The sequence below is a fragment of the Arvicanthis niloticus genome, chromosome 19, assembly GCF_011762505.2.
Source record: "Arvicanthis niloticus isolate mArvNil1 chromosome 19, mArvNil1.pat.X, whole genome shotgun sequence".
NCBI lineage: Eukaryota > Metazoa > Chordata > Mammalia > Rodentia > Muridae > Arvicanthis > Arvicanthis niloticus.
In genome coordinates this window covers 8,500,487-8,518,400 of record NC_047676.1, presented here as the reverse complement: position 1 = coordinate 8,518,400, position 17,914 = coordinate 8,500,487, and the positions used below count along the sequence as shown (strand labels likewise).

The following is a 17,914-nucleotide window of genomic DNA, read 5'->3' as shown; positions in this document are numbered from 1 at the left end:
ATACATTGTGTGTGTGTGTGTGTGTGTGTGTGTGTGTGTGTGTGTGTGTGTGTTATTGGTTTGCTGTAAGTACAAGAGATGCCCAGAGCAAGGCTGTGAGCCAGCACTCACATCTTCGAGAGACAGCACGGTGAAAATTAACACTGCTTCATCTGCCTTTGCCTCCTGAGTGTTGGGGGAAGGTTGGGGCGAAAGGAAGACGCTACCCCTCCATCTCTTTTCTCAAGGGTTTCTTTCACTACTTTCCTTCCTCGAAGACAAACGACCTGAGTCATATGAAGGGAATATGTAAGTGGGGGTAAGTACACAAATGCAGTAGTTTAGCCCTTGAAATAGCCTGATTGTGATTGACCACAGAGAAGTGGACAGGCCCGGGGCCCCGTGCCAGGCTCCCTCCCTGCCTCCTCAGGCCTCTGTTTCCCACCTATCACAGCTCTTCCCACCCTGCCTCTTGCCTCCATCCCGGAACCAGTACCTTCGCGGTCCCTGCGGACCTGCCCCTCCCCCCAGCTTTTCCTGGGAATGCAGGACACTGTCACCGCGTCCACTTCCCTTGCCGACCGAGACTCCTCCCTTCTTCTGTCTGTCCCTCCCTACCGGGTCAGCTCCAGAGCGTCTGCCTCCAGCTGAAGCGCTCCTCACCATTAGACAAGGTAGGTGCCGGTTGGGGAGGGACAGATAAACTTGCTGGATCTTGCTCGTAGGTTTGCAAGAAAGCAAAGGGCTTTTGCTGGTGCAGACGTCAGGCACTTGCAGGTTCATTTTCCGAAATGAACTGCCACATATATTGTCCTGGCAAAAAGGCAAGGGGCACAGCCAGCCCTGGGTACCCACCCTGTACTTCTGAGTATATTTTTCTGTAGTTATTCAGATGTTAGCTTTTAAAAACAACCGAGAGCTCATAGTCAAACTCGTGTCCCCGAGAAGAACCCTTCTTCCCTGCCCTTAAATACTATTTTTAGGCGGGGCATTTTGATTGTATCGTTTTTTTTTTTTTTCTGTGAACGTGGAACCGTAAGCAAACTGAGGTTATTTGCATTCAAATCAGTACCATGTCTGGCAGCCTGTTCTTCTGGGCGGACAGAAGCAAAGAGGTGCTGTCATATAAGAATACAGCATCCTAGATGGTGGGTCAATCTTGCCAAGACAGTGTGGTTTTACACTCCATGGCCACTGGGGCTGGCCCAGGCCCTAAAGAGAGTGGCCGATGCAGTTTATATCCACTTGCTGACAGAAAAGGCCACCTGTTGTTTTTAGAGCCAGTTTAAAACAAGGTAGTCAGTATGGAGCCCTGCGCTCGCAACACACACACACACACACACACACACACACACACACACACACACACACACACACACACACAGACATGACAGCCTGCTGGGCCTGCAACAAAAAGAACAGGCCAAAGGCCCGGCAGTGATTGACATGTTTAAAGTGGTCTCTACGTGCTTCTTAGGTTTAGCTTTCTGTCTAATGTTGTCCAAACCATGGTCCTTTGGCAAACTGTACACAAGGTCAGGAAAACTAAGAACTTGGAGTAGGGACAGCAGAATCACCCAAGGCTAGGAAGGAGTTGGCTCTGCTTTCCCCAGGGCAGGCCTCAAAATCAGGTCCAGTGAAGTTTCTACAACCTTTAACCTGGCAAATCGCCAGCCCCTCCCTCGGCTTTCTACAGGATCAAACTTGCCAGTGCATTCTGAGCCCACGTTTAATGAGTCCTATTTGCAGGTTCCTCCTGCTGCAATCCTGTTTGTGCTCTGAGCTAGTTGAGTCTTTTTTTTTTTTTCCTCTCTCTATTTCTTTCGGACAACTTCATTTCGTGAACGGACTTCTGAGCTAAACACGTCCTCAGAGTTTCAGATCAGGAAACCTGTACTCCGTGACACGCTTTCTTACTGTGTCTGACTTCCAGGGGCCAGGGAAAACGATAGTGTTCTGCTCCTAAAAGACGGTCTTCCACAAAAGGTGACTGTTCATCCAGGTGTAAACAGCCGAGGGGTTGTGGTAGTCACGACAGAGGGGACAGATGCTGTAGCTGACTCGAGAAGATGTCAGAAAGTGAAGATTTATTTCCAGCAAGGGAAGACCCCAGGGAGGTGCCTATGACAAAGGAGACATGGAAAACCCTTGGAGGGGATGAAGGAGTCCTTGGAGGAGATAGGGAGCCCTTGAAATTTGCCCATCACACCTACAACAGGAACCTAGCCTGTGGTTCAGCTCCCTGTGTAGCCAAGGGCAACCCTGAACTTTTCACCCTTTATCTCCTCAGGGATCAGATTACAGGTCTATGTCGCCAGGCTGTATTTGAGGTCTGGCGGTTGAATCCAGGGCTACATGCTTGCCAGATGACCACTCCCTCCACCAGCTGAGTGACCCCCCCTCCAGCCCACCTTGTCCTTTGCCTTGTGACTTATAGCGGGATTTGCCTGCGAGAGGCAGGCCGGTGGGGACAACAGTTGTTCTTAGGGCAATGGTGCTACATGGAGCTCCCTGACTTTAATAGGCTCTGCCGGTGGGGATTGTGGGCTTGCTCTAAGGGTGTATGTAGCCACAAACACATGGTTAATGAGCCTGTCCCAACTCAAGAAGAACAGGAACCCTGCCACTCCTATGAAGGACCTGGCACTGTGCAGAAGAGACCATGTTTCAATGCAGAGTCACCTTCTTCTTCGGCTCACTCTCTGGCCCTATTCCATGTATCTGAATTTTGCAATTCTCTGTAGGTCATGGGTTACTGGTGGGCTGATAGATTTCCAGATAATGTCCTGCCTGTTAGAATTAGAATTAATCTCCTTTCTGCTTCCATTAAGAAGAAAATTTGGGCCGGGCGGTGGTAGCACACGCCTTTAATCCCAGCACTTGGGAGGCAGAGGCAGGTGGATTTCTGAGTTCGAGGCCAGCCTGGTCTACAAAGTGAGTTCCAGGACAGCCAGGGCTATACAGATAAACCCGGTCACGAAAAGCAAAAAAAAAAAAAAAAAAAAAAAAGAGAGAAGAACGTTTGTATCCGTGTGACCTTCATCTCACCTTCTTGTACTCCAGACGGTTACAGCATCTCCCCCTTTCTCTTCTGTCACCCCAGGTGTGAACTTACTGTGAACTATGGCTATATCAGAGGACAGAATGTTCTTCCCACAAGGTGGCCTTTTGGAAAGAATTGCATAAACTATTCTAACTGAATGTATCCGAAAGCAAGGACTTGAAGGGATGTCTTGGCAGGTCCACATTATCTCTGTAGGAAAGGCAAAGGCCCCGGAGGAATATTCTAGGCTTTCATCACATGACTCATGATGTATCACCACGGGCCTTTCCTTGTTCTACTTTATTTGCTTAAGCTAACTGTAAATGTCACCTCATGTTTTGTTTGCTCTGGTAATACTGAGAGGTGCTTTATTCTCCTCTTGACCTTGGAGGCCTGAAGCCCCACAGTTTGTTCTCAGATCATTTGATCCTTGAGAGTTAGCCTCCAGGGCCACAGGACCGAGTGATCATTTTTAGTCAGTTTTTTAGCCAATCATTTTAGGAAGTGAGGTCTTTGCTTTATCCAGACGCTTGTCTTTTAGAAAATGTGTCAAGGGGGGAAAAGCAAAAATCCTGAAGGCAGACCCAGAAAACATGGGCTGCCAAGGGTCAAGCATGGGTTCCCGATTCTTAGCCTGAACCCCTGCAGGTCAATTCATGCCTGCCCTGTCCAGAGTACACTTGGCTCCTGCTTCACAGGCTGGGCTCAGTGGTTGAGACCATGTGAAGGAACTGGGCAGGACTCCAGCCTTCCACACGTGGCATTCTTGGCCCTATGTTGGCGCTACCCCACTCCGTGGGAGAAAAAACTTGGCTCTCTGAATGTAAAAATTCCTTTTGTAATTGGAGCTGGAGTCAGAAGAGCCTGTTGCCAGCAGCTTTGGAGAGACTAGACTCCCTTGGGTCTTCCCAGCATCGTCCAGGTAAGAGAATAGCTCATGGGACCGGTTCGTTCTTTCTTTTCCTTCTTTGGTTTTGAGATAGGTTGCTCACCGTCTTTCACCCAGGCTGGCTTCCAAGCCAACTTGTAATCCTTGCTCTAGTTTGCTTTCTATTGCTATGATAAAACACCAGGACCAAAAGCCAGTTGGACAGCAAAGGGTTTATTTGACTTACACTTTAACAGCACAACCTATCACTGAGGAAGTCAGGACAGGAACTCATGGTCAGAACCTGAAAGCAGGAACTGAGGAAGAAGTAATGGAGGAATACTGTTCTGCTTGCTATGCTTGACTTTCCCGCCTGCTTGCTTGCTTACTTTTTTCTTTTTGGAAGATTCCCTTTCTTCCTTTGCCCAGAGCAGTGTACAGGTATCCTTTGCCTGACTCCAGTTTTTACGAAGACCACCTCGAGTCTGCCCAGTAATGCCTAGGGCAGAGCAGACTGATCATCCTTGGGAGGTTTTTTTTAAAAGACATTTTCATAGGTCAAGGGGAAACACTAGACCCAAGAATGGGAATCCAAGCCTTAGAGGAGGGGGAGCACCCTGGCTGTCTTGGAGGGCCCAAACTCAGACCCTTTGTTTCTGGGACTGGCCTGGGACCTGCCATGTAGCCCAGGCTGGCCTCCAACTCAAGATATCTAGTCTCTTGTGCCTCCTGAGTGCTATGATTGGAGGTGTGTGGTACCTCACTCTGTGACTTTCAGTCTTGTTATTCATTGTGATTATTTCTTAGAAACTATATTGTCTTCTTTATAGCGAACACTTAAAAACTTGTGAACAAGCTCAAGGCTATCCAAATAGACTAGGGCATCCTTGAACTCACTGAAGACTCTGATGAAACTTAGAACATCTTCCCCTCCTCCAATACACTAAGGTCCCAAACATCTGGTCACTTCATCTGTATAGATGTCCTTGTCTTTGAAAGACTGGACTCTGCCATGTAGCAGTTCTCTCTCTCTCTCTCTCTCTCTCTCTCTCTCTCTCTCTCTCTCTCTCTCTCTGTCTGTCTCTGTCTCTGTCTCTGTCTCTGTCTCTGTCTCTGTCTCTGTCTCTCTCTTTCATATTTGAGATAGGGTTTCTCTGTGTAGCATGGGCTGTCCTGGAACTTGCTCTGTAGACCAGGCTGGCCTTGAACTCACAGTGATCTGCCTGCCTCTGTGTCCCAAGTGCTGGGATAAAAGGCATGCATCACCATTTCTTGGCTTTTTTTTTTTTTTTTCATTTAAAAAAATTTCATTATCTCTGTGTGTGTGCGCACCTGCATAAATTTATGTACACTGCACGTGTGTTGGTGTTTCAAGGATCAGAGAGAGGGCTTCAGATCCCCTGAAACTGGAGTTACAGACCACCTAATATAAGTGCTGGGAACTGAACCCAGATCCTCTGCAAGAACACTAAGAGCTTTTTAACTGCTGAGTCATCTCTCCAGCCCTGACTTTTTTCTTTTCCTTAACAGTTGGTTAAAGTACATTTACTAATCTTTCCCTTGATGTTTTGATTTTCGAGTCTCATTTAAGAAACCCCATTGTAGTTTAGTGTTAAAGGAAAGGTGTTCTCCCGCATGTGCATGGGACAGGCTAATTCTGCATTCTGGACTTGGATGTTGAGGCTCAGGATATGATCTCTGCTGTGCTGGGAGGGGCTCTACGTGACTTGTTTTCTCAGCTGGGCCTCTCTGTGTGGCTTCTGTTGCTCCATCCTTCAGCAGTCTGTCCTTCCCTCGTGGGGTCAACCGGTCAACTGTGTCATGCCTTGTTGGCTTCTAGGATGACCTCACAGTACCCTGCTGTGCGTTTCTGCCCACCTGACACTTGCTCCTCACTCCAGGACCATGCTGGAAACACAAGGCCTGGGATGGAAGACAGCTTCCCTCTTGGTTTTAGGTTCTTTCGGATTCTTCTTAGTTCTACTAACAAATGAAGAAAACCTGGTCCCTCACAGCCCACCTTGGGACATAGTCACCGACTCTGTGGTGTTTTTGTTTGTTTTCTGAGACAGGGTTTCTCTGTGTAACAGCCCTGACTGTCTCGGAACTTGAACTGTAGACCAGGCTGGCCTGAAACTCACAGAGATCCACCTGCTTCTGCCTCTTGGACCACCAGGTCCGGCTCTCTCCTGTGTTTTGTTTTGTTTTTTCCCTGCTTGGTTTCATGGAGTTTCACCTCTAATTTCAGATGTTTTATTTTATGTTTTTTTATTTCTTTGTGCACGTGTATGTCTGTGGGTGGGTGTACGTGTATATGGGGTACATATGCACATGTGTATACATGCATAGAGAGGCCAGAAGACAACATTGGTAACATTTTTCAGGTGCTAGACACCTTTTAAATGCTTTTTAAAATTTATTTTTGTCTTCCTTCTCCACTGTTCCCCCTCTGCAACCCTCCGCTTTATTCCTGTGCACTCTCTCTCTCTCCTCTTCTCTCTCTCTCTGTCTCTCTCTCTCTCTACACACACACACACACACACACACACACACACACACACACACACACACACCCCTTGGGTCTATATGAACCTGGTTTAAAACTCTTCTAGGAGTTGGAATTTAATGTCTTTAGTCTCTTCTATTGCTCATCTCTTTGAAGGATTTGTTAGATCTGAATGTACACACACTTCCAAAGTAACTACACGGAAACAACCATATTCCTGAAAGCAGCGTTATCAGGAGACGGGGTCTGTGGGAGGGGGAAGGTCACAAGGGCCCAGCTCGCCTTAGGGTCTTACGAGTGCCCTCATGAGCATCCAGAGATCTGTCTGTCTGATCCTACCACCTGAGGGAACAGGGAGGAGGTGACATCTGTGGGCCAGGCCGAGTTGCTGCTGCAGACGGCAGTCAGTTGCTCCCCCACTTTGGTGATGGGCTTCCCTGTCCACAGTCTTCAGGACCATGCGGTTCCTTTTGAGCTGTTGTCTCTTGTTACAGCGGCAGAAGTGGACTCCCAGAAGGTCTGCTCTGTTTCTTCTTGAAGCTGAGCTCATTTTCACGCCGTCCTCCTGAACACATACAGTGTAGACTGGAGAGTTCTCTGCAGCCCATTCTGCCAATTTGCTGACCTTTAAACATACTGTTTCCATGATAACTGATTTACAAAGCTTTTGAGTTTTTATTATGACCTTATTGTATTTAGCTAGTTAGTTCTGAGACAGGATCTTTCTCACACGGTCCAAGCTGTCCTCAAATTTGCTATGTAGCTGACGATAACCTTAAACTTCTCATCTTCTCACCTCTATCTCCCAAATGCTGGTCAAAGCCTGTCTTTTTTTCAGGCTCTCTGTCTCTTATCCAAGGTTCACATGATCTCCAAGTATCAAGGGAATGTTATTTAAAACAAAGCAAAGCAACAGAATGGGTCAGCTCCCCCATCAAGGGTGACAGTGGGGCATAGGGCTGAAAAGTGTGTCCTAAGGGCCCTGGTTATGGCTTGGGCCTTCTGTCTGTGGAGTTTGAGAAGAGGGAGAGTTTGGTTAATAGGGGAATGATTTGGATGGGTTTCATTTTGTGTTTTGTTTTGGAAACAGAGTCTTATTGCCTTGCTCTCACTGTTCTGGAACTATGTAGATCAGGCTGGCCCCAAACTTGCAGAGATCTGCCTGCCTTGCCTCCCAAGTGATGGGATTGGGCAACTATGTCCATTTTTTGTTTGTTTCTCTATTAAACTATATGATGATCTTTTCTTTATCGGGCAAGTCCCTCCCCATAATGTACCTGATTTTAATCACATGTGCGCTCAATGATGAATAGGCACAAGATGGCAAATAGATGATTCTCACTAAGTTCATTTAGAGGATACAGTTTACCTTACTGCAAATGCCCCTGCAAACCAGTTGAAACCAGTCATCCCCTCCTACTGTAACACAACTGGAGCATGGTTGACTGGAACCTAAGTTTGATGATTGTTAAGGAGAGGAGAAATGTAGTCCATTGTTCTGAGGGGTTGCATAGATAGCTTGATGCCGGGGGGAGTCCTATGAGTTAGGCTGCTATGGGTATTGCTGAGAGAGGGTATGTATGCATAGTATGTACAGGTAAGGTTTCTAGGCTGCTTAGGTATGTTATTAGAAGAGAAGTGTGTGCATAGCTCAACCCAAGTGGAGTCCTAAGTTGCTAAACTATTCCCTACGCTTGCCTGACTTCATTGGTTTTACAGGTGTGCACGGCCACACCTGGTTTATGAAGGGCTGAGGATTTAATTCTAGGCTTGATACATACTAGGTGGGTGCTCTAGCAACTGAGCTACGTTTCCAGTTTGATCGACAGTAGCCATCATACCACTGAGTTTATTTACAGTTTATTTACCATAGGTTATCCCTAGACCTGAACCACTCAGCGGGTGATGAACATTTCATTCCCTCTGTAGCCTGACGTCAAGACTCCAATGGCTAACGAAGCTAACCCTTGCCCGTGTGACATTGGTCACAAGCTAGAGTATGGTGGCATGGGCCATGAAGTTCAGGTGGAGCACATCAAGGCATATGTCACCCGGTCCCCTGTGGATGCAGGCAAAGCCGTGATTGTCGTCCAGGATATATATGGCTGGCAGCTGCCCAACACCAGGTATATGGCTGACATGATTGCCGGAAATGGATACACGTACGTATGAAGTTCTGCTCTTTGCTTAAATTCATGTGGATTTCTGTGGTCCGTTTTGTTCGCTTCAGAAAGACAAAACCCAAAACCAACACAGCTTAAGTTAAAAATCTCATTTACATGATCTATTTTGTTATCTCGGTGATCAATGGTAGGAAGTGGGAACTACGTATGTTATGAGAAGTGTGTGCGTAGCTCAACCCAAGTCGAGTCCTAAGTTGCTAAACTATTCCCTACGCTTGCCTGACTTCATTGTTTTTACAAGTGTGCACTGCCACACCGGGGTATGAAGTGCTGGAGATCTAATTCCAGGCTTTGTGCATACTAGGTGAATGCTCTAGAAACTCACCTTTGAAATTTAACTCTAACCTTGTACAGCCACCTCTTCCCATCAGAATCCCAGGGCATCAGGCCCCCAAGGTACCCAGCCCAACAGACATGCTGGACAGAGGGTCCTCTCCCTAAGAAGGGTCCCATCCAGGCACAGGTGAGCGAGCACACCTGTTCCCATTCCCCTGTGGATCTTGAAGCATTCCAGCCTCAGGGTGGTCTTCATAGGTCTTGCATGGATGGTGACTTAGGACAAAAGAAAGTCAGGAAGATGAGTGTCAGTGAAACCTTTTGCTGTAGGTGTCATATGACAGCTGATGACATTCTTAGCTCTTGTGTTGGTGGATACGACTGCTCTGTTAGTGCATTCTAAAGGGTTTAGCCAATAGTCAGTAGGAGGTGTTAGATCAAATGCAGATTGGTGATGAACAGATTATGAGGGATAAAGACAACCCAAGAGAACTGGGTCCTGGGCCTGCGGCATTCCAGACTCTCTACGGTGATGACATCCCAGTCAGTTCATCCACTGTGTCTTTTGCACAGGTGAGGCAGCTTAATTCATGGAAACTTGAGTCCCCAGTCTAAAGAAAGCTGGAAGTCTGGGGTGGGCCTGTCTTCCTTCTCCCACTGAGAGGCATGAGAAGACGTCTTTGGGGAGAGTGGGACAATTTCCTGGGAAAGCCTCTAAATATACCTATAATAGCCAACATGGGCAGGGACCCTCTCCTTCCAGCAGCCCTGGGAGGGATGGAAATTACCACCCCATATTGCAGATTGGGAAGTCAAGGCATGAAGACAGAGGTTCTCAGTTGCTCTGGGTGAACTTTAAGCAGCTGTTGGAATGGGGCAGTGCCTGCTTAAAAAGAGTCCTTAGGTATAGGGGGGGTTATAGCACAGGCAGAGATATAACTAGGCCTTCCAAGGCTCTGGCTCGTTCATGATAATTGTTTACTTACCATCAAGCCATCTGAAGGTGGACAGTTCACACTTCTGTCTGTCTGTCTGTTCAAGTCAAAAATGTGAGCCCACAGGCTGGAGAGATGGCTCAGTGGTTACAAGTACTCCATGACTTGGCAGAAAACCCAGGTTTGGTTCAGACAACACACATGGCAGCTCACAACCATCTGTAACTAGGAACCAGGGGATGTGACGCCATCTTCTGGCCTCTGCAGGTATCAGGCGTATACATAGTACACACAGTACGTGCAAACACTCATAAAAATAGATACTTAAAAAAAAAAGTGTGAGGGATAAAAGTGGTCAGTTACTTGTCAAGTTCTCTCCACAGTACAAGGAGACCTCAACCTGGTCTGTCAGGCGGGGCCTTGGTGCTCTGCCTACCTGTGCAGCAGAGGGGCTTGTCTTGGGACAACAGAGGCAGTATTGCACACTGGAGTTCATGGTGTTCTTCTAGAAGCCATGCCAGGATGGATGAAGCTAGGGCCACAGTCTCCCAGATTAACGAGTTACCTGTGGCTATGTTTCAAGGGACCAGTCCCTCTGCTGCACTCACTGCCCAGGCTCAGATTGCTTGAGGGTAAGTAAAGTTACTTGGCCTAGTAATGTCCATGATGTTCAAGCGCTGAGTTGCCTGTGGCTGGGTGATCTATCGTTTGGTCGTTTATATGATTTGTATACGTATACAATGATGTATATATGTGTGCATGATTGAAGGCTCGTGCTCACCACTGTGAGCATTTAGAGGTCGGAGGACAACCTCATGTGTTAGCATTCACTTTGTTTACTCTTCCCGTAGCCTGTTCTAGAACCTGCTGTGGACTTTACTCTTGGGGCAGGAAACTGTTTGGCAGCCTGTGCAGGGGCTGGACTATATTACTGGATCACAGTGACTAGTGTGCCCTCATATTCCTCAGGGGTGCCCTTTGGCCAAAGCCCTGGGCTGACTGAGAGGACCAACTAACTCCATCGAAGCAGGAAGGACCTTTGGCAGGACACACCCTTTGCCCCTGGGTCCAGTTTTCCCTCCTTCTGCATTGGGACAGCTCTTGAGAAGTGTCCCTGCTGATGGCCCTCTCACTTGCTGGAACAAGCTGCTGGAAGCTGTGTACTTGCAGTTGTAGAATCTGAGGCAATCTGGCCTCCAACAGATGATTTCTGTTGTAATAAAGGGTGGCCTTCGTGGCCAAGGTTTTTCCTTCCCTTTGCCTAGAATTGGCAACCCAACAAGGCATTTAATAAACCAGGACATTGAGTCCAGGTGACTCAAAGGTTGATCCATGCCCGTATTTTACAGAGCTATTGTCCCAGACTTCTTTGTGGGTCAAGAGCCATGGGACCCAGCTGCTGACTGGTCCGCCTTCCCTGATTGGTTGAAATCAAAAGATGCCAGAAAAGTCAATCGGTAAGTTATCAACAGGCTTGGTTTTGTATTTGGCGTAGCCCAGGGAGGGGACAGACAAGCTGAGCTCCTTCCCTCCCTCCCTCCCTCCCTTCTTCCCTCCTTCCTTCCCTCCCTCCTTCCTTCCCTCCCTCCCTCCCTCCCTCCCCCCTTCCCTCTCTCCCTGTCCCTTCATTCCTCCCTCCCACCCTCTGTATGACTTCATTTGGCTCTAGACAGAGTTCTTCCAACAGCATGACGGGAAAGAGTTTTGGTCCAGCACACTATATAAGCTGAGGATAGAGGCTGACACATATTCCTTGTCACACTGCCGCAGCAAGCATAGCTGCTCACTTCCCTCAGAAGTGATGAATTCGAAGTCCTGAGTCCACCTAGGTGCTTGGTTGCAAGTGATAGAACATCTATCCCAGTGGATTAGCAGTTAAACGAGCTATTGGTTTATAGAACCAAAGAAAGTAGTTTGGGGTTCAAGCAGGAATTGGCCCAGCTCTTATCCATGAATCACAGCTCAGCCTCACTTCCTGTATGCTGGCTTCATCCTCAGGAAAGCCCTCACTTCAGAGGCAGCCCATTGGTCTGTAGCCTCTCTCCCAGCAACCTGGAGAGCATCATCCCCACTCCTCCCCCACTGACTCTGTAGTCCATATGAAAACCCATCATTCTGATGAGGAGACTGCTCTTCTCTGATTGGTCAGGTATAAGCCACAGGGATTTAGTTTACACCAAATTCTACATTCTGCCGTGGAAGCAGTGTTATAAAGTTTGTTTGTTTGTTTTTAAACAGTAATAGAACAAAGATAGATTCCTAATCAAGACACTTTCTGGATTATTAATTAGGCAGTTACAGCATAGTAGAGAAGCCTCAGTTGTGGGACTCAGATGCTATCTGATAGAATTCTCAGCTCTTTGATTGGTGGGGCATATGGTTTTGTTGAGTTGATACATTCCAAAGGTTTTTTTTTTCCTTCTTCCTTTTATCTACTTATCAGGACGTTAGGTTCAACTTTATCTGCTAATTACAAGAGTTAGAGCCAACACAGAGGGTCGAAGAACGGCTCACTAATGGGCTGAAGGGTAGCTCAAGATAAACTGTGATCAGGCTCTAGAGCTGCGACATCCCAGACTCCTTACTGCCACTGAGTTTTAAGCAGTAAGTCAGCCTTGAAGTCGCAGCTTCTTTCTAGGAATTCTGGTTCTCACCACCAAAGAAATCACAGACGTCAAGTAGTATTCACTCAGCCATTGCAGTTACCATCAACCCTGAGGGTCAGCCTTGTCAGCCTCTCATGCTGTGTCTTTTCTTTCTGTTCTAGAGAGGTTGATGCTGTCTTGAGGTATCTGAGACAACAGTGTCACGCCCAGAAGATTGGCATTGTGGGCTTCTGCTGGGGGGGTGTTGTGGTGCACCAAGTGATGATGACATACCCGGAAGTCAGGGCAGGGGTGTCTGTCTATGGTAAGTGCCCAGCACATTTTACTCAGGGAAAGCAGAAGGATGATTGAGTGACAGGCTTCTCTCACACGCTGTAATACGAAACCCGCTGGCATGAGGCAAACCAGCTTAGCATGGTTTTCAGAATCTAAAAATAGAGCTGTGGAGATGGCTCTGTCAGTGTAGTTCTTGTCTTGCAAGCATGAGATGCTGAATTTGGTCCCCAGAACACATCTTAAGGGAGAAAGAGACAGGTGATATTTTGGGCTTTACTGGGCACTTTGCCTAGTCTACTTGATAAGTTCTAGATCCTGTCTCAAAAATCTAGGTGGCAAGGCTCCCTGGAACACATTCAAGGTTGTTTTCTGACCTCTCATGTGTATGTGCACCTGTGCACCCGCAAACACATGCATGAGCACACACACACACACACACACACACACACACACACACACACACAATGCAAACTACAAACAGCAACGTTAACTTTCTTTTTAATTAGCAGATTTTTAAAAAAGATTTATTTTATGTATGTGAGTGCACTGTTGCTCTCTTCAGACACACCAGAAGAGGGCATCAGATCCATTACAGATGGTTGTGAGCCACCATGTGGTTGTTGGGAATTGAACTCAGGACCTCTGGAAGAGCAGTCAGTGCTCTTAACCACTGAGCCATCTCTCCAGCCCTAATTAGCAGATTTTTAAAAAATTATGTGGGCATGTTGCCTGCACGTGTGTCTACGCCCATGTGTGTGTCTAGTGCTTACAGCAGCCAGAAGAGGTCGTCAGATCCCCCCCCACCGTATGCTTGTAAGTCATCATTCGGATGTGGCTGCTGGGGACTGAATCTGGGTCCTCTGGAAGAGGAGCCAGTTCTCCTACCTGCTAAGCCATCTCTTCAGTCCTAACATTTACATTTTAGTCAACAGGAAACAAAGTTATCTTAACTATGAGGTAAGAACCCTTTATCTGTTGACAGAAACAACACATTGAATGTACAATTTAAAAGCATCCAGGCTAAAATACGTTGAAAACAAATATAAGAGTGTTGAGCACTGTTTCAAAGTTATACATTCACAAGCTGGTTTCATTCTGGTGTTTGGACTCCTTGACATGACACTTCATCTTTTTTTTTTTTTTTTTTTTTGGTTTTTCTGTGTAGCCCTGGCTGTCCTGGAGTTCACTCTGTAGACCAGGGTAGCCTCGAACTCAGAAATCTGCCTGCCTCTGCCTCCCTAACAAGTGCTGGGACTAAAGGCATGTGCCACCACTGCATTTCATCTATTAGCACTAAGGGAAAAAAAAAAAAAAAAACCAAACAAAATATTTTCTTACACAAAAAGAAATAAATTGAGGCATGGTACACATACTTGTAATTCCAGGACTTGGGAGGCTAAAGCAGGAGATTTGACATGTTTTGGCTAGCATGAGCTACACAGTGAGAACTAGTCTCACACAACAAAACAAATGCAATAAATCACTAGTACGAGGCCAGCCAATTGTCAGGGCAACAGTGTCTATGGACGAATTAAAAGGTGCCCCTGGAAGCATGCCTTTCTAGCGCCACCTGCTGGCTGCTGTTGTGCAGCATGTGAGTGGCAGATTATGGCAGGACTGAATGTCCAGACCTATTATCTGGCTTTGTCGGAGTTGTTCAGGGTGCACTGCCGTCCTTTCTATGGCTCACTGTCTTCTGGAGAGGTGTAACAGGGAGGAGAGACACTGTGTGTTACTTAGCTCCACTCTCACAGTGGCAGGAAGCAGGGAAAAAGTTGTTTTACCTCTCATCTGTTAAAATCATTGATCGTGTATATGTGTGCACAATGTGTGCCTGCACACAACAGTGCTTATGTAGAAGCCAGAGAACAATATGATGTGGGTTCTGGGATCAATCTCAGGTTCCTAGGCTTGTGTGGCAGGTGAGCTATCTCACTAGCCCTTTCCTGCCCATTCTCCCAACAGTACATCGACTCGCCTTTTCCCAACCAAACACACCAGTGAGTTGCCCTGAGCTTGGCAGAGCAATACTTTGCACAAATTAACCTTTAGGATATCCAGACAAGGATGAACAATAAACTGTATACAACAACCTGTAGAACAGATATTGTATCTTTGGGGTCTTGTTTGGATTAACTTGGTCCAATGGCTGCTCTTATAAAATTGTCTAGTTCATTGAACACGTGGGGCCTGTGTAGAAACTTCTAGAGTGGTGGTTTGCAAATTACGACCTCATGTATAAAGCCATCTCAAAAGAGAACAGCACCAAGTCTATTGGCCTGGTTCCTGCTGAACAGGATGCAGAGTAGAAAGATCTGGCTAAGTCAATTGCACTTCTACGGAATCTCATAGGCTAGGCTTCTGTGGGGCTGCTAAAAATAAACCAACAATTGGGGAGATGGCTAAGGCAGTGAAGACCACAGATCCATGGAGACCTGAGTTCAGATCCCTAGCATCTGCATACAAATCTGCTTGGGGGGGGGGGTGCAGTTTTGTACATGTCACCCCAGGACTCGGCAGGTGGAGACAGATGGGTTCCTCAAGCTCACTGGCCAGCCAGTCTACAGAAGTCTCCGAGCTCTAGGCTCAATGAGATCCTACGGTAAAAATGAAATGACCGACTTAAGACACCTGGCCTCCACACTTACATCACACGTGCACAAGACCCCATGTGGGCATGCACACGAAAGCGTGCATACCACCTCCACCCCCAACACAGAAAGCAGTCTCTAGCCACGTGGTTTACTTTGCAAAACCACACCAAATCCAGGCAGCTTTCTGCACAAGTCAATCTCCCTCAACTCTTTCCAGGTATCATCAGAGATTCAGAAGATGTTTATAATTTGAAGAACCCAACACTGTTTATTTTTGCAGAAAATGATGTTGTGATCCCACTTGAGCAGGTGAGTAGGCAGCCTTCACTTGGATATCGAATTGCATATCATGACACTTTTGGAGAAAGTTTCAAAGAACTAATCTATGAGCTAGTTTTCCAATGATGAAAATTTACTAATGGAACTTAAGCCCAGAATTGAACTGTTCAGAATGACAGCCAAAGGATGTGTTCCTGATAGCCTGTCAACTGCGAATGGTTTCCATGGTAATCCATCAGTTACCATAGCCTGAGATGGATTTATTAAGCACAGGAAGCTGGATAGGAAAGTCTAAGTTAAAAGCAACCATTTGTCAATAAGTCTTAACTAAGGTCTCAATACAAATAACAGTCCTCAACTTAAAATCATTTGGTATGCTCGTTTTACTATGTGCAATAGTAACATACAGCAAGCCGATTTGAATTTGGATCACTTTCTGGTCTAGTCACCCATGTGTATGGTCTCAGGTTGACAGATGGGGCAAAGTGCATCTCCCCAGTAGCCCCATAGTCATGAGGGAAATGAGCAATGGGTGAGGGCAGTCATACTGAATGCCCACCCTTGCCCTGATGAGGACTGAACCCAGCAAGCTTCACACATGCCAAGAATGTGCTCCACCACTTCAAGCTTTTTCAAGTATCATTATGTAGACAGACCATGCTGGCCTCAGTGATCTTTTAACTGCTGGGGTTAAAACTGTGCATCACCTTGACTGGCGCAATTGTGACCCACCCAGTGTTTTGAACTCACAGTGGATGTTGGGCTCAGCTCGTTAATCCAGGAGCTTCTAGAACTGCTATGGAGGCATCATTATGCTGCTCTGCGACTCCTGAAAATGGCCAGGGACTGATAAAGACAAGGCAATGGCCGTGGAGCCTGTTCACTTTGTCAACTATTACAATAGAAGACTATCTGGGTGTGGTGGTGCATGCCATTAATCCCAGCACTTGGGAAGCAGAATTGGAAGCCAGCCTGGTTTACATATTGAGCGAGTTCTAGGACAGCTAGGGCTTTGTAGAGACCCTGTCTCAAAACAGAACCAAAAACCCCAAAAGGATTGGAAGATGCTGGTGAAGGGTTAAGGTCACACCATTCTCACATTTATATTTCCCCACCCCTGGTGTATTAGGTTTCTACACTGACCCAGAAGCTTAAAGAGCACTGCATAGTTAATTATCAAGTTAAGACATTTTCTGGGCAAACTCATGGCTTTGTGCATCGGAAGAGAGAAGACTGCTCCCCTGCTGACAAGCCCTACATTGAGGAGGCGAGGAGGAATCTCATTGAATGGCTGAACAAGTACATTTAACATCACCCCAGCACAAGTCTCAATAGTTCAACTTGCCTGAATAATTAACCATCCCTTATTTTACAAAAAATACAGGGATCCTAAAATTCTTCTGAAACTACAGCAGGATTTAAACGATAGTATAACTACTTATCAGGGGAATCTGGGGCCATTCAGGGACCAGCTAGATTCTCAGGTATGGCCTTACATTGCTAACTTAAGTATATTATCTTCACACGAGCTGCCACTCTGTATATTCAACCTCCCCCACTGAATCTCAATGCCACACTGCAGTATGAGCAGTGTTGACATCCATTCTCACAGCTTTAACTATGCAACCTAATAAAGTCATGTTTAAAAAGTGTGACTTCGTATCTTCACTTTAAAACTTCTATGTGCCTAAGTACCTTCCATGTGGAGGTCAGAGCTTAACTTGTGACAATCCTTTCACCACGTGGGTCTGAGGAATCCTGGGTTACTGGCTTGGTGGCCACCCCCACCCTGAAGCACCAGCAGAACAGAAAATATAAGACTATCATCTGGCTGTATCCTAGACTGGGCTCCAAGTCCATCAAACTGGTGGAGGTTGAGCAGACTGCACATAAAAGGGTGGGCCTCCAGATTTAATCAGTAATGTTGTTTTTCCGCTGAGACAGGTAATTGCTAGTTGCATATGGGCTTTGACCTCCAAGGCTCAAATGATGACACTCAGCCAAAAAGGCACCTAGGCTTCAGTTGCCCTCTGAGCACGTTAGAGGCATAGAACCGTCCAAGCCAGTTCTGCCTGGCGTCTGAGCTAACTGGCCATTGTCCAGCAACTCGGGAAGAGAAGAGGGTCCAGTCTCTAGCACTGGTTCTATCAGCCATGCAGGTGCTGCTGTAACCCAGGAACACCGTCATGGACATCTACAGTCAGGACTGCCGCTCCCTGGCTCTCTCATGTTCCTGTCAGCTCAAGTAAAACCAGACAACAGGGCATCTGAGCTGCTAAAAGTGCCTGTAGTGTTGTGTTAGCTCTGCAGACGACAGATGCTTGTAGACATGCAATGCATGCAGAACCTGTGACATCACAGGCCCCACC

At 46.8% G+C, this 17,914-nt stretch overlaps 1 protein-coding gene across 3 annotated transcripts; it reads left to right on the top strand.

Moving 5' to 3' along the window:
• Positions 1 to 493: 493 nt before the first annotated feature.
• Positions 494 to 17,197, top strand: Cmbl (carboxymethylenebutenolidase homolog). 3 transcript variants are annotated; one of them, XM_034523525.2, is made up of 6 exons: positions 494 to 653; positions 8,326 to 8,558; positions 11,140 to 11,247; positions 12,558 to 12,700; positions 15,484 to 15,575; positions 16,675 to 17,197. In XM_034523525.2, the coding sequence occupies exons 2-6, from the start codon at positions 8,344 to 8,346 to the stop codon at positions 16,852 to 16,854; spliced, it is 738 nt and encodes a 245-aa protein (XP_034379416.1). In that variant the 5' UTR covers positions 494 to 653; positions 8,326 to 8,343; the 3' UTR covers positions 16,855 to 17,197. The 3 variants fall into 3 exon arrangements, with proteins under 3 accessions (XP_034379416.1, XP_076772503.1, XP_076772502.1); XM_076916388.1 differs by having other exon boundaries at positions 522 to 653; positions 8,270 to 8,558; XM_076916387.1 differs by lacking the exon at positions 494 to 653 and adding an exon at positions 3,865 to 3,944.
• Positions 17,198 to 17,914: the final 717 nt, after the last annotated feature.